This window comes from Cryptomeria japonica, chromosome 2 (assembly GCF_030272615.1).
Source record: "Cryptomeria japonica chromosome 2, Sugi_1.0, whole genome shotgun sequence".
NCBI lineage: Eukaryota > Viridiplantae > Streptophyta > Pinopsida > Cupressales > Cupressaceae > Cryptomeria > Cryptomeria japonica.
Window position 1 is genome coordinate 31,848,228 of NC_081406.1, and position 16,862 is coordinate 31,865,089.

A 16,862-nucleotide genomic window follows, 5' to 3' on the forward strand; every position below is an offset into this window, starting at 1 on the left:
CAGAAACCTCATTACGCTGTAGTTTTGAACCTCACTCATTTGAGCAATCACTGCTGACCATTTTGCTTCTTCTTTCTTCCAAGAGGAAATCTCTATCTCTAACTCTCGAATCACCATCATAGCATCATTATATACCTTACTCAAATCCTTGATATAGCCTGTAGCTACTTGAATTATTCCATACAACCATTCCAGAAATACTTCAGTTATCATTTTTCTCCTCTAAATCTGGCTCAACATTTTCTAGTTGATTGGGGATTTAGGATCGAAAGATGTAGGCAACTAGGAAATTGATTGAGGACTGGGATTATGGATAGCATTAATGTATTTGGCCATCAACTTTTTTGTCTGCTTCAATTTCTGCTTATCATTTTCTTCTTTCCAGGTTCTAGTAATGATCTTTTTGGTGGAAGCTTCTAAGTGATGCACATCTGTGGCCCTTGAAGCATTTCCGAGATTGATTTTCTCAATAGTGAAGTCTTTGGTTGTGGGGTTCTCCACTTCTTCATTATTCATGAGGCGAGCTACCTCTGCTGTCCAATTCCTTGTATCTGGATCAAAATCCATTCTTGAAACAGTTTTCTACTTCTTAGACTTGGGGTTTATGCCGAGGCACTTGCTCACCATATCTTCAATTGGTATTGAAGCCGAGATCACATTTCTCTTTTTGTTGCTGAAAGAAGTTTCTAGCCATTGTGGAGTATAAATTGCTGTACTTTTGTCCGTTGGGACCTGATCTTTTACCACATTCATTACCACCATTGAATTTGTAGGGTCTTGAACCTCCTCAGATGATTTTTCTGCATCAATAATCTCCAAAGCTGTTGGTTCCTGATTCAACCTTGCCATTGTGCCTTCACCCTCTTGAGATGTTTCTAAATCAACCATCGCAGTATTATCCTAACCTCCTCTGCTTTTACTTCTGGTCATGGACCGAGTGGTACGAGCAGGTAGTTGGCTTATGAGGGATTTCTTTGATTTCCTAGTATTTACTCCTTCAAATTTAACTCTAATAGCACCTACATCACAAGATTGAACATGTTTATTAGATGAAATACTTGGGGCCTGTGAAGAAGGTTCATTGACAATCATTTTTCCAGTCCTTTGCTCTATCAACCATCTTTCAATCCTTCGGATTATAGGAAATGTTTTGTGCCAGAGTTGATCTTCTTCATCTTTTTCCCAATCTATCTCCAAAATAGGGTGGCCTTGAACCTTCTCTACATACAGTGGATCCATTACATCATTTTCTCCTTCTTCTGTAATCCCATAAACATTCATTTCCAACTGCATAGAGACAATCTAACTCACCGTGAATCAGGACCACATTCTCTTTCTAACTTCAAATTCATCATAGCAGTCTTCCCAGAAATCTTCTAACTGGGGAATATGAGAGAAATCAAGTCTAAGACTCAAACGTGTCGTTGCATACCCTTTACTATCAAAGTTTGTGCGGGCTATATAATACTGCAAGTTAAGTTTTTTGAAATCCGCTTCCAGGTTCAATGCATCAAATGTTGTTTTGCAAATATAATACCCTAACTCAATAGGGAAAGAAACTCTTGAGTTTTTCTTCGCTATTGTCTTTTTATCAATGTGAGCCAACTACCTGCAAACCTCTATTAACACAAAGTGGTCCAATTCATATCATGATAGTCTAAAAGGTTCGCCTTCAAATCGTCCCACTCTTATATATGTAAACCGAGGAAACTGAATAGAATAATTGCCGTAGGTACTTATCAGCTGCATGGCTTCGTCTGTTAGCCTTTTGTTTATATTTCCCTATACATCATGAACCAGTCTACCTATAAACACATCATTCACCCTCTTAAAATTTTCATGACATCTTTGCAACTGTAAGTGAGGATGATAGTCATAAATATTCATCCCTTCTACTAATGGTTCATGATGTAGTCCCGGCTAGGGTCTTATACAAGCCAAATAGTAAAACAAATATGAAGACATATAAAAACTTTAGTTTCCAAAGAAATTGCTCAAACCTTCATTAATTCTTTCTGCAATAAGTTCTACCCAATCCAAATAATGTTCTCCATTTAAAAGCACCTGAAAGAAGAAATACATCCAATCCTCCCAGAAAAATGCTTGTTGACTACCCTTTGCCCTGTGCAAGAGATTTACAATATCACTGACTTGTCTAATTAGGTGTTCTCTTGTTAATGGCTTATGCAGCCTTGAACCTCCCTTTTGAAATTTCGACAACCAATTCCTAGCAATGACGCTTCTGTATGTGGCCTTTTTCTCAGAGAAAAAGCCGTAGGATGAGGTTATTGTGTAGTCTTCATAGGGTTCTTTTGGGGGAATTTTCATTACAGCCATTATGGTTTCCCTATTGATATTCAATAATGCGCCTCCATCTATAGACCTAATGCATCTATATTCTAGGTCATATCTATTCATGAATTCCAACACTAATTTAAGACATTGCACAACCATAGGAAAAGCGACAACTTCTATAAGTCCATTGTTTACAATTTTCTCCATCATTGGGGAGTCTTTTGGGTTTTTAGCTCTCTCTAAGAAATCTCTTAGGTTTGCCTTAGCTAATGAAGTATCCCCAAACAAAAACTAAAGAGATATACCCTACTAAACCAAAAGTAGGAAATTCAACCAATTTTCTTCTGAGACAAAGAAATTACAGAGGCGAATTGAAATTTGGGAACTCACATTTCATACAATCGAATTCCTGCTAAGCTTGAAGAATAGAGCTTATTACCTTCAGTGCCAAACTCTTATCTTTCTAATTTTAGCTTCTCAATGAAGAAACAAATCATTTGAAGTCTATAAAAGGCTGAAATCCGGCTTTATGAGCAACATACTTCAAACATCAAATCCACTTGTGCTGAGTTTGTGCTGAAATGACATAATTCCGACACTTGCATTGATTACAAATCACCTCGCTCAAGGCGCCTATCATATATTGATTACTTCCAGTTTATGGAAACTTTTTTATTTGTAAAATTTAAAGTTCCCAGGATTTTGAAAATATTCCCTTTTATCCTCATCCTTTCTTTTCATTCACTATCACCCGTCATTCATTTATTTGCTCCATGAACTTTGAACTTACGAACCTCCAAACCTTGATGAAGGGTTCCATGATTCAAGTTCATTCATCATTGAAAATTCTCCTGCACACTTCAAATTTTGCTTTAACAATGATTCGACACATACGTACACAGGATGAACCTTGAACTAATGAACCAATGAACCAATGAACCAATGAACAACACACAAGTTCAAGCTGGAAGTTCAAGGAGAACACTTTGACATACAAAGATCAAAACAAGAGGGATCAATGATGACTTTAATGTACTTTATTTTGCCTTAAAGGGACTTATGGAAAGATTAAACATGCACAAAAATAGAGGTAATGGAGATGAAATCATGTTCATTAACAATCTTGATAGGGATCACTGCTGCTCTTGCTGGCGGATTGCTTGCACATTTGAAGAGCAGGGCCATCCTTGATCCGGGGGATAAAATAAATTATCTCCAATACTCCAGAAATAAACACGTGACACCTTAGAAGGAAAATGGTTTAGCAAAATATATGTTATGAGATTTGAACTCATAACCTCCCTCAACAAACCCACCGCTTTCACCACTAGACCATTCATTCACATTTACTATTTTTTAGAGAGAAGTTGGTTTTATTGTATAACCAACTACCCAAAGAGAGAATGGAGGCCGACGGGGGTGGAACCCTTGACTACCGGACTCCCAAAATGGATGGAAACCATTGTGCTATAAATAACACTTGAATCATTAGCGGCCCATATGAAATTTAAACAATGTGAAGCTCGCCAATCCCTATTTCAAAGGGGATATTGGCTAAATAAACCCCCTAATTACTAATGGTGCCAAATTTATAAGAATGTAAAGGGGATATACACGGGAAATAATTTGTTGTAAAGGGTTATTTATGGGAGTTGGTGGTTTTAGTCTATTTTAGACTTATTTTATGTATAAAAGGGGGTAGTAGGCCTTTTTGAGGTATCCAGGTGATGGGAAGGAGATGCTATGTTGAAGAGTTTGTTGTTATTCCTGCATGTTGAAGGTTAAATACTGATGTGCTTGAAGGGAATAGTTTTTGCAAACATTTGTAATTGATTTGAAAGGAATAGTTTTTGCAAACATTTGTAATTGATTTCTTGGAGTAATCGGATCGGTCCCCCTATTGGAGCAGGACCCGGAGACGTAGTCCATCTGGACGAACTCCATCATCAATTGTGTTTGCTCTTCTATCTATTTTGCTCTCTTTTCTTTCTATCATCATCTTTAATATGCTTTGTTCATTTAAGAATTTTAATCATGTTAATTCGCTTATGTATGCTTTGAATTAACTTATGTAATTGCTATAAGCATTCTTATGCAATAGTCATAGATCCTAATCAGATCAAGTTTGGTATTAGAGCTTTGTTTGTCTAGTATTGCAGAATTGAATGTTAACAAGATCCAGGATTCAACGAGGCAAAGGCAAGCTTGAAGAATATAATCTTGAGATCAAAAAATGAAGAACTAATCCACCATCACAGATGCAAGGAAAAGGTGGTGGAGAAGGTTCTGAAGACAAGAGTATTTAGAAGACTCTTCAAAATTTGGAAACCATTGTACAAGTTTTAGTACATGAGAGAGAGGACAAGATGCGAAGACGTGCAGCTCTTGAGAACAAAGGAAAAAGACCAGGAGGTGACCGTGAGCCTCCAAAAACACCCCCATCTCCTTCTTCTCCTTCTTCCCCGTCTTCTCCCTCTTCTACTCATTCTGAGTTTTCTTCTCTCTTCAAGAGTTCACATAAGCCTAAGATTAAATTGGATGTAAAATTTGATCTACCAAAGTATTGTGGGGAATTAAATGTTGAAAAATTAGATGATTGGATTCAACAGGTTGAAGTCTATTGTAGAGTCCAAAACCTCTTAGATGATGCCGATAGGATCCAGTTAGCTACTCTTCGGTTAGGAGGTACAGCTCTAACCTGGTGGGAGAGTAGAATTCGGGATGGGTCTTCACAACATGGTAAAATCAATTTAACTTGGTCAGACTTTGTTAATGCTTTCAAGAAGCAATTCTATCCCCTAGGCCATATGCAACAACTAATGATGAGCTAGCAACTTTTTAGGCAAGGGAAAGGTCAGTCTGTCCAAGATTACACCCATGAATTAAAAAAGAAGGCTATTGCATTAAATGTTCCATTGTATACCCATAACACGTTGCTTAAGTACATAGTTGGTCTTCACTCTTATCTGAGACATTCAATTTTGGTCTTGAATCCTAGTAACTTAGATAAAGTCTGTGTTCAAGCCACACACCTAGAGTTAAGAGGTAAGTGTTCTTTTATTGATAAGTTTGATAAGAAGCTATCTAAGTCTGAGAACAAATCCCAAAACAAAGGGAAGGGGAAAAAGATAGCTACAGTGAAGAAAGAGGGTGAAAAACCCACATGCTCACATTGCAAGAAAGAAGGGCATGATGATTCTAGGTGCCGGAAGTTGCACCCTGAAAAAAGGCCAAAGAGATATGGTGGAAACAAAGACAAGCAAAAGACTACTGCTATAGTTCAACAAGATCTTGGATCTAACTTTGGCGATGAGACAAAGATCATTGCTGTTGGAATCCAAGGTAAAGAAAAAGGTAGATCTCTCTCATCAGCTACAAGTTCTTCTAATATAAGTGCAAGTACAAGTAAAGATTCTACTCCTAAGAATGATAAGCAAAGGAATGAATTATTTCATATTCGGGTTGTTATCAAACATACTAAAGTTGATACATTATTTGATACGGGTTCTCAAGTTAACTTGATATCTGAAGAAATTGTTAAAAAGCTTAACTTGACTACAATACCTCATCCAAAACCATATCCTCTGGGATGGGTTTGCAATGATGCACAATTGCAAGTAACTAAACAATGTAAGATAAGATTTGCTATCACTGCAAACTTTGTAGATGAGGTAGAAGCTGATGTAGTCTCTTTAGATATTTGTGGTCTTGTACTTGGGAGTCCCTATTTGTATGATCGACAGGCTATCTTCTATAGAGGGGAGAACAAATACCATCTTTTTAAAGATAAGGTTGAATACATTGTATGAGCACATAAGGTAAAGAGTAATCTTGCACTAGTTAATGCTGGTCAAATGAAAAGGTTAGTCAACTCTTGTAAGAACTTTGTATTAATGCTTGTAAAAGCCAAAGAGGAAGAAACATTTGAGGCATTTAAAGGATGTGATCCTAAACATAAGGCTGAAATGGTCAAAGTTGTTTCCACTTACGATGACTTGTTTCGGGAACCAAAAGGATTGCCTCCTAAGAGAAAGATACAACATGAGATCCAGTTGCAGCAGGATGTGCCACTTCCAAACATTGGCATGTACCAGTTATCAGTCTTGCAAAATGAAGAGATCAAAAAGTAGGTTCAAGAGTTGGTTGAGAGAGGACTTATTCATCCTAGTACATCTCCTTGCAGTTCTCCTATTGTGTTGGTTCCAAAGAAAGATGGGACTTGGAGAATGTGCATTGACTACAGGGCTCTGAACAAGATAATGGTAAAGAATAGGTACCCTCTTCCTAGAATTGATGATTTACTTGATCAGTTGAAACATGCAATTTATTTCACTAAGTTAGACTTGCGTAGTGGATATCATCAACTACAAATTGCAGGAAATGATATTTGGAAAACTGCTTTTAAGACAAAACAAGGACTTTACAAGTGGTTGGTTATGCCCTTCGGGCTTTGTAATGCACCAACTACATTCATGAGAGTCATGAATGATGTCTTTCGTCCTTTTATTGATGATTTTGTCATAGTCTACCTAGATGATATTCTTGTATTCAACAAGTCTTGGGAAGATCATGTAATTCATGTTAAAAAAGTCTTGGATGTACTAAGGAAAGAAAAACTTTTTGTAAAGATGTCTAAATGCGAGTTCGCTAAGACATCCTTAGTGTACCTAGGGTATGTCGTAGGGAATGGTCAATTGAAAGTAGACCCTGTGAAGGTCGAATGTATTGTGAAATGGCCTAGGCCAAGTACAATCATAGAAGTCAAGAGTTTTTTAGGTGCAGTTCAGTACTGGAGGAAGTTCATTGCAAACTTCTCTTTTATCACATCACCATTGCATGCATTGACCAGTATGAAGGCAACTTTTTAGTGGGGAGGTCCACAGCAAAAGGCTTTCAACACTTTGAAGGAAAAGTTGAGCACTGCACCAGTTCTGACTTTACCAGATTTACATCAACCATTTCAGATCGAGACGGATGCGAGTGGGTTTGCCATGGGAGCTGTACTCATGCAAGGAGGTAAACCAGTCTGCTACCACTCTGAAACATTTTTAGGCGCAATAAGTAACTATCCCACTTATGATAAGGAACTTTATGCTTTAGTTCAGAGTGCTAAGAAATGGAAACACTACTTAATGGGCAAAGAAACTATAATCCACACTGATCATCAGCCACTTCAGTATTTGCACTCACAGTCTAAACTGCAACAAAGTAGGCTTTTTAGGTGGATGGGTTTTCTTCAACAGTTTCATTTGGTGATTAAGTATAAAAAAGGTGCCCATAACAAAGTAGCAGATATGCTCTCTAGGCCTCCAGTTAAGAATGCTTTGATAATCCTTAAAAATAGTTCCATGGTTCGTGAAAGTTTTTAGGAACAATATGCTAATGATGAGAACTTTAAGGATATATATGCAGTTTTAATCCAGGGTAAACATGTAGAGGAAAAATATTACTATGTGCAGGATAACTTGTTGTACCACTTGGGTAAATTATGTGTTCCTAAAGATGAACAGGCACAAGTGATTTGAGAAGCACATAACTCTTTGATTGCAGGACATTTCGGGGTAAGTAAAACATTGGTTCAATTGTAGAAGTATTGTTATTGGCCTCGTATGCAAGAAACTGTTACAAAGTATATAAAGGGATGTGTAATGTGTGCAACCAGTAAATCAAGTAATAGGAAATTGGGTTTGTATACACCATTACCTGTACCATCCCGTCCATGGGAAAGTGTGTCTATGGACTTTTTGGGAGGTTTACCTATGTCTAGGAAGGGACATGATTATTTGTATGTTGTTGTTGATCGATTCAGCAAAATGTGTATTCTAATGCCTTGTAAGAAACAGGTCATCGTTGAACTAACAGCTCATATGTACTTCCAATTTGTATGGGTTCATTTTGACTTACCTACTTCTATTGTATCAGATCAAGATTCTCGGTTCTTAGGGGAATTTTGGACATCTTTGAGGGGACTCATGGACACCAAGCTGAAGAAGAGTACAACCTTCCATCTGCAGACTGACAGACATACAGAGGTAGTCAACAGGATAGTTGTTCATCTACTTAGAGGTTACTGTAGCAAGCATCCTAAGTTGTAGGATGAGAATCTTTATTATGTGCAACATGCTTACAACCATGCAACACATTCTTCTACAAAGAGGTCTCCTTTTGAGACTTGCTTCAGTTACTTGCCAAGAACACCAATGGACTTTTCCTTTGGAAAAGATGATGTTGAAGATGGACATCATGATGCAGAGAAAGATTTGAAGTTCATTCAAAAAGTCCAAGCAATTCATCAGGTAGTAGAAGCTCAGTTGGAGAAGATCCAAGCCAAATACAAGGCTCGACATGACAAACATCGCATAGATCATTATTTTCAGGTTGGTGACCATGTTTGGTTAAATATTAGCAAGGAAAGGATGCAAGGTGAAGGTAAGAAGCTTAAGCCTATCAGATATGGTCCTTTTGAGATCTTGGAAAAGATCGGTACCAATGCCTTTCGCCTTAATCTTCCTCCATATATGCAAATTTACTCAGTTGTAAATGTAGAAAATCTGAAGTTGTACGAGCCTCCAATGATATTGGATGAAGAGGCTAATGTTCAGATTCCTTCTGTCGATGACCTAGCACCTGAGCATCTGAATGTGTTGCAAGAGGATGTCATCCTGGACAGAAACATCAGATCTTCAAAAAGAGGTGGTGTTGAATACCTTAAAGTGGGACGGAAAGGGATGCACCATAGTAAAGCAAGATGGATGGAGATTGGTAAAGTGAGGGAACTTTACCCTCACCTACTTTCTGAGTAGTCAAACTTTCAGAGGTCCGAAAGCTCTTCAGTGGGGAGGCTTGATCTGGAGGATAAAATAAATTATCTCCAATACTCCAGAAATAAACACGTGACACCTCAGAAGGAAAATGGTTTAGCCAAATATATGTTATGAGATTCGAACTCATAACCTCCCTCAACAAACCCGCCGCTTTCACTGCTAGACCATTCATTCATATTTACTATTTTTTAGAGAGAAGTTGGTTTTATTGTATAACCAACTGCCTAAAGAGAGAATGGAGGCCGACGGGGGTGGAACCCTTGACTACCGGTCTCCCAAAATGGATGGAAACCGTTGTGCTATATATAGCACTTGAGTCATTAGCGGCCCATATTAAATTTAAACAATGTGAAGCCCGCCAATCCCTATTTTAAAGGGGATATTGGCTAAATAAACCCCCTAATTACTAATGGTGCCAAATTTATAAGAATGTAAAGGGGATATACATGGGAAATAATTTGTTGTAAAGGGTTATTTATGGGAGTTGGTGGTTTTAGTCTATTTTAGACTTATTTTATGTATAAAAGGGGGTAGTAGGCCTTTTTGAGGTATCCAGGCGATGGGAAGGAGATGCTATGTTGAATAGTTTGTTGTTATTCCTGCATGTTGAAGGTTAAATACTGATGTGCTTGAAGGGAATAGTTTTTGCAAACATTTGTAATTGATTTGAAGGGAATAGTTTTTGCAAACATTTGTAATTGATTTCTTGGAGTAATCGGATCGGTCCCCCTATTGGAGTAGGACCCGGAGACGTAGTCCGTCTGGACGAACTCCATTATCAATTGTGTTTGCTCTTCTATCTATTTTGCTCTCTTTTCTTTCTATCATCATCTTTAATATGCTTTGTTTATTTAAGAATTTTAATCATGTTAATTCGCTTATGTATGCTTTGAATTAACTTATGTAATTGTTATAAGCATTCTTATGCAATAGTCATAGATCCTAATCAGATCAATCCTTTGCTCTTCGTCTTCGTCTACACACCTACAAAACTATACCCAGAGATCTTGCCATTGTGTTATATTTGTTATTGAAATTGTAGCGTAGAAATTAGGAATCATCACAAGATAAGTAGATCAATCAAAACACAAGACATGATAACTCAATCATGAGAGCACTCATTGCAAATGAACCTAATCCTAAGCACACTCAATAGAGATATGAAAACAAAGCATTCAAAATGAAAGATTATGCAAACCAAATGCAGAATTGAATGCTCCTTCCATGCGGCTCCATTGTTGTTCTTTCCTCTTCAATGGATTTGTGGATCTCACCTACAAGTGCACATACAATTGAAAGCAAGATTGATGAAAAGCTCAAGAGTACTAGAAGCGTAAGTTCGGTAGTTTGATTAAGGATTCAGATTAGCTTTGATTGAAAATCATCCAATTTATAGAAGAATTGGATAAATGACAAGATTAGCATGATACAATTCAAATGGAAATTCAAATCAAGAATAGCAAAATTATGACATATCTATGACAAATTGCTATGCAAGGCTTATGACAATTCATGACAAATTTCTATGTCAAGAATTTATGACAATTTATGACAAATTCTATGACAAATTTCTATGTCAAGAATTTATGACAATTTATGACAAATTCTATGACAAATTTCTATGTCATTTCCATAAATTTAGGAGAGAAATAGGAGGAAATTGAAATTAAGAATTAAGAAATTAGAAAATTTAGAAAAAGAGGAATTAAGAAATTAGAAATTAGGAATTAGTGAATTAATTAATAATTTTTCATTTATTAATCAATTCACAAAGAGGAATAATTAGCCAATTAAATGAAGATTTAATTGTAATGAGAAGACTTAGGATAAATAAGTAATTTAGTAATCCTAGAGGAAGAAATGGCAAATTAAATCATAAAACCCTAGAAGACGAATTAGAAATGCGAAAATGACAATTAGGTCTTGATTGAAGATAATTAATGTCATGATTTTGAATTGATAAATGACCAGTGCGACAAAATGATTTGATTGAGATTGGTTGACAAAAATTAATGACAAATTGACCAAATTGACATGATTGGAAAGGACAAGGATCGATGACGAATCGATCGCAATATGACAAGATTGACAAGGACAAAGATCGACCAAAATCATGACTGAAGGTTGTTGTCGACAAGACCAAATTCGAAGGCGAGATGATAGAAGAATGACTCGATGCTTGCAAATGATAAAAAGCAAGTGCGTGACATAGGAGAAATGTTAATGCGATGCAAAAACCTAAAATGAGGCAATGCGCAAGTGTTAAAGTATGACCCTGCAAGCGTTGACCATTTTTAGGTGTCTACAGAAATATTATGATGTATATAATAGAGACGAGTTACTCCAAACTATACCTAGAGATCTTGCCATTGTTAAAGGATGGTTTATTTTAAGTTTTTAAAGTTTTTAAGATTTTATCAGAGTCTTTTTGACACCGAGTTTAGTTTTGAGTCATGTGTTTGGAATATCTTTGTGCATATGTGAGTTTTTGATTAGTGAGTCCGTCCTTATGGAATCTTTGCTGATTATATTGTCTAAATCGGGCTAGTCTTTTGGATTGTTGGAAATGATTGATTGATGGTCTTGGTCAATGCCTCTGTTTGCCATGAAATCTGCAGCTCACTTCATTTCACGGTAAGTGTGTGACAGTGTATAGTCCGGTATGTGTTTTATAATTATTGTTATCCTTTCGATCCATTTGGTGGCTTTCCAGCTAGGCGAATATTGTTTGGAGATTGCATTTATCACTATTGTTGAATCTCCTTCTATATCTAAGTTTTTTATTAATTTTTTCACACAAGTTTGGTTTCAAAATTTTAAAGCTACATGTTTGGCTTCATTGTTCATTGTTCATGCCTTCTGGTAATTTTATTGATCTGCCCCATTCAAGATTTCCATTCTCATTTCTTATTATGAATCCCACATTCTTGGGTTTCTCTTTAGGCTCTGCCAAAATTTAATTATTTGATTTTTTTACTGGTTGAGAGGTTCCAATTTGGTTCCCTTCTTTTCAATTTATCTTTAACGAAGTTTCCTTTAGGTATTATCAGTTTTGGTCAGTTATGATAATTTTGTCATCCTATCAAGAGTATTGTTTGAATTACTTTTTTGCTACTTCGGTGTTTTAATGCTTGTTGATCACAATTTCAATTTTGTGTATGAGTTTATTGATGGGGTTTCTTTCTATTTGAGGATCCCGTTGTTGCATTCTTTTCATAAATTTCAAATTATTTGTGCCCTTGGTTCTTGCCATAAGCCTTTCCAAAGACTTCTTCTATATAAGTTGGATCATTCTATGACAATTCCCATGAGGTTATTTTCTAATGGACCATTCCAACCTAATTTGTTGCATAAATCCATTTTTTGGGGGTTCATATTCCCCCCACTTCACTTGTTCAAACCTACGAGGTCAACAACCCAACAAAGGTAGAAAGCCCACAAGCTCAATGGCCTAGCAAGGGTCTGAACCTTGAGGGCTGCCTCACCAATGGAGTGTTTATACCACAACACTAAACGTCTGAAGACAATTTGTTGCATAAATGAGACCAACATTGGTTTGTTATTTTGCATGTCACTAGTAGGTAGTCTATTGACTCTTCTTGCTCTTTGCATAGCGAGCATCTATGTGGTCCTAAGATATCTACTAAGATATCTACTTTCTGAAGTCTGTCACCTGTTAAATTTTCTTTTGTAGTGTTGTCCAAGTGAAATCTCCTGTTCTAGGTAACATATAAGTTCCCCAACATTTCTTAGTTGGCCATTCTTTATTCGAATTATCATTTTGAGCTACCTTGTATCCTAGTTTAACTGAGTAATTACTTGACTTGCAGCGCACCATATTAGTTCGTCTTCTTTATTGCAAGGTAGTGTTAGTTAACAAAATACTTTTAAAATTATAGAACAATAGCATTTTTTTTAAAAGCAATGTGAGGGTATCTCCACATCTCAACCTTGAAATTCCAACCAAACCTTGCCTTGGACTTATTTTTTATTGCCAAGTTGGGGTCATGGAGGGGTAAGTTGAGGCGAGACCAATCCCTAGGGGACCATTGAGCGAGCTCAAACAACAACTCTTCAACACATTTATATTTAAGATATATATACTAATTAATTAGTGTCCACTCTCCAATGATAGTGTGAGTTTGTTAACAAAAGCTCTTATTTGTTATTTCAAATTTAATAGAAGTTTGCATGTCAAAATATTAATATTCAATAATAAACATAATATTTCATAAATAAATAGCAACTTTTTTTTTTCTCTCTATGCATTAGATAAAATGACTCTAAATTGATAATATTTAAGATATATATACTAATTAATTAGTGTCCACTCTCCAATGATAGTGTGAGTTTGTTAACAAAAGCTCTTATTTGTTATTTCAAATTTAATAGAAGTTTGCATGTCAAAATATTAATATTCAATAATAAACATAATATTTCATAAATAAATAGCAACTTTTTTTTTCTCTCTATGCATTAGATAAAATGACTCTAAATTGATATCTCTCCAAACATCTACATGTCAAAATATTAATATTTAATAATAAATATAATATTCTCAAAATAAATAACATACAAAATTTATCTTTATGTATTAAATAAAATAACTCTAAATTAACATCTCTCCACTTTTTAAGATAAATATATTCAAAATATCTACATAAAAATTAAAAAATTATATTATGCATTTGACAAATATTTCAATACAATTTTTAAAGCCATAGTTTTTTTTTTTAATATTAAAGTCCATAGGAAGACAGATGCACCAATAGCAAATTTACACACTTTTTTTCATCTTAGCAAGATCACGTCGTCATAATAAAATATCCATATTCCCATTTAAAAAATATATTTAAGAAAGATATAAATGTGCTAAGGTTAATAAACAACCTTGAAAAAAAAAAGCTTTTCATTGGCACCTCTTTTTAAATAAATTTTGGGGCAGAAATTGAAGCGCAAGTTAAATAAATTTTAGGGCAGAAATGTACGGATTGCGGCCGAGTGATGAGGAACTCTTAAAATATTATCTCACCCACAAGACGTTAGATAACACTTTTTCTGTGCCTTTCATTGCTGATGCAGACTTAACACAGTTGGAGCCTTGGGATCTTCCTGGTACTCTTTTCCCACTATAAATTTCTTTGGATCTTGTAATTTTATTCTCCTTAAATCATATTTGTTCAGTTGGGTGAATATAATGGGAAGATTTATTTATTCAGTTAATGTCTTTTTCCCTTAGATAAAATATTATATTTATGGAAGGCTAAAGTCAAATTTATGTAAAATCAAAAATCTAGGCGGCACCTATTATGTTGAAAAATCTGGTGATACTTGAAGAAAATTTTAAAATATTAGGTAGCAAATGGGGTACAGACTAAAGTTTATGGTGCCTTTTAATTATGATCTAACAGCTCTGTGGACTTTAGAAGTTTCCTCAATGTTGTGTACATTATTTTTAATTTGTGAATTATTGTCAACCAAAATGTAATATTATTGTACTGATCCACCTGCTACCATTGTAAAATGCATAAACATAATTGAAATGAATGTATTTTATATTTAAATTTTTATAACACCATGCAAATCATTACTATCTATTCAAAGATATGCAGTGTTGATCTGACATAAAATCTGCATTCTTAAAAGGAATTAAGACACCGCTTTGTCCCAATACCTTCAAATTTGTATTTCAACTTCAGTTCCAAAAGCACAAAGGAATTTGTTAGAGAGTATAGATAGAACCCTAAGGTTTTTTTGATCTCTTGTGAATGGTCAATATTACAAGGTTTCCATTAATGTTGTCAACATTATATAGTAAGGAATGATTTGATGTTGATAGTTGATGATAATGCACCACAGGAAAAGCTAACACAGGAGACAGGGAATGGTACTTCTTTCACAGAAGGGGCCAGAGGTATGCAAAAGGTCCAAGAGTCAAAAGAAGCACAAAAGGTGGATTCTGGAAACAATCAGGATATGATCAAGAGATTTGTGATTCACAGACAAAAGTTCCTATCGGGAAAAAGAAAAAGTTGGTTTTCTATACTGGAAGGCATACACATTCAGAAAAAACCAACTGGATCATGGATGAGTATAACTTAGGAGGTCAATTCTCAGACAATCTCCTTTACCCAAACATGAAGGTAGTTAATCACTTATACTGTATTCCTGATATCCTTCTACAAGTTCACAAAATATAGAATGGTAAATAGTAAATGCCAGGTAAGTTCATATTGGATTGTGTCTTTTTTCAATCAACCTTTTGGATCACATTCTATGATCCATCATCAAGATGATATATTCTTTAGTTCTCTATCACAGAATGTGATCAGAAACGTTGAAGCAGCTCAAAGAACTATTATAGATTGTGGAAAACTTATATCTCTTAAGTTCATAAGACTTTACAATCTGATCATCTTGCTCATTTTGAACATTTTTTTTAGGTAGATAATGTAATCCAAAGTGCAGGAGATGATTAATTCACATATAAAGCATTTGATCTATCTATGTGCAGGAGGAATGGGTTCTGTGCAAAGTCTTTGAGAGGAATGAAGACCCAAAAAAGTCTCAAAGTGGTCAGAAAAGAAAATTTTCAGTGCTTGATCAACCAGAAGTTTCATCATTGCCATCACTCTCAAATGCAACAAATTCAAGCTTAGAATCCTCCTGTATCATCACTACCTCAATAAATGATGAAAAAGCTATATGCTCCATGTGTAATAATGCTGACATGTTTAGTGCAATACCCAATGACAAAGCCATGACTACAGATTTTGGTCATCTGTATGTAAACTGCCTCAATTCCTTCTTTAATCTGGAAGGTGGTCAAAAGCTACCATTTCTTCCCCTCCAAGAATTTTCAGAGATGCTTCTCCCATCTACCCATTTGGGAGGCTTTGACATACCTGGTTTGCAAGCTAATTTTGAAAGCACCCAATGTTTCAGTAATGGAAATCAGCAGGAGCAGAATAGTATAGCAGTTGCCAATGATATTTCTGATAGTAGTTTGGTTGAACCTTATTCTAGCTATACTAGCTTATTACTTATGGAGTCACCTGTTACTGATTTTGGGTTCCATGAAAAAGAATGTAATGATATAACTTGTTTGGGGAACAACCATGACAGCTTCCAATGGGTCAGTGACTGTTATAATCATCAGCAGGAGGGGATCAATGCAGAAAATTGGGATGCCTTTAATGAAAGAGTTTTTGGTGCCAGAAATACTGAACAAGTTGATGATGCTCAAACTTTGAGTATACTCATGGGGGAGAATTTGGCTGGAGGTCCTATATCTAACTTCTCTTCCAGTACTCAATGACAATTGACCTATTTTTTGAAATGGTCTTGACCCTTCTACAAACAGAAAGATAAGTAGCATTAAGAATGATAGGACCAAAAAAAAGAGAGCTGAAAATAACAACAAAGAACTCACAACTAACACTTACAAACTACCAGCCCAAATTCATTTTCTGTTTGTGAATACTAATAAATTTTGTTTCCATTCATCTATAAGATGCCATTTATTGTATATCAATTTTCTTCCCTCCTTTTAGGAGAATTTAAAGCATACAGCTATTTAATGATTGTTACAGCTGAATAAGATTTATGTGATGGCTAAATAAAACACATGGATTATACTAAAATTAGCATGAGTAATAGCTATATATAATATTTTAAAGGTTTACTGGCTGACCTTTGGATCCTGCTTCTCCTTGTCAAAGAAGAAAAGTCAAGTCTGTGAGC

General features: G+C 35.5%; 2 protein-coding genes across 2 annotated transcripts; both read left to right on the top strand.

Moving 5' to 3' along the window:
• The first annotated feature begins 4,661 nt into the window (after nt 1–4,661).
• Nucleotides 4,662–7,664, top strand: LOC131859028 (uncharacterized). Its single transcript, XM_059212539.1, has 5 exons — nt 4,662–5,053; nt 5,138–6,005; nt 6,114–6,421; nt 6,539–6,866; nt 7,164–7,664. The coding sequence occupies exons 1-5, from the start codon at nt 4,662–4,664 to the stop codon at nt 7,662–7,664; spliced, it is 2,397 nt and encodes a 798-aa protein (XP_059068522.1).
• A 6,437-nt stretch (nt 7,665–14,101) lies between these two features.
• On the top strand, nt 14,102–16,614 carry LOC131047430 (NAC domain-containing protein 59). Its single transcript, XM_057981319.2, has 3 exons — nt 14,102–14,234; nt 14,979–15,262; nt 15,634–16,614. The coding sequence occupies exons 1-3, from the start codon at nt 14,102–14,104 to the stop codon at nt 16,435–16,437; spliced, it is 1,221 nt and encodes a 406-aa protein (XP_057837302.1). The 3' UTR covers nt 16,438–16,614.
• Nucleotides 16,615–16,862: the final 248 nt, after the last annotated feature.

What these genes read in the sequence shown, in the direction of transcription:
- LOC131047430 (XM_057981319.2), top strand. Translation starts at nt 14,102, where the DNA reads ATGTACGGATTGCGGCCGAGTGATGAGGAACTCTTAAAATATTATCTC. An exon ending in GGAGCCTTGGGATCTTCCTG is followed by an intron (nt 14,235 to 14,978) that starts GTACTCTTTTCC and finishes AATGCACCACAG; the next exon opens with GAAAAGCTAACACAGGAGAC. An exon ending in TCCTTTACCCAAACATGAAG is followed by an intron (nt 15,263 to 15,633) that starts GTAGTTAATCAC and finishes ATCTATGTGCAG; the next exon opens with GAGGAATGGGTTCTGTGCAA.
- LOC131859028 (XM_059212539.1), top strand. Translation starts at nt 4,662, where the DNA reads ATGCGAAGACGTGCAGCTCTTGAGAACAAAGGAAAAAGACCAGGAGGT. An exon ending in GGTAAAATCAATTTAACTTG is followed by an intron (nt 5,054 to 5,137) that starts GTCAGACTTTGT and finishes GCAACTTTTTAG; the next exon opens with GCAAGGGAAAGGTCAGTCTG. An exon ending in CTTTAGATATTTGTGGTCTT is followed by an intron (nt 6,006 to 6,113) that starts GTACTTGGGAGT and finishes TGAGCACATAAG; the next exon opens with GTAAAGAGTAATCTTGCACT.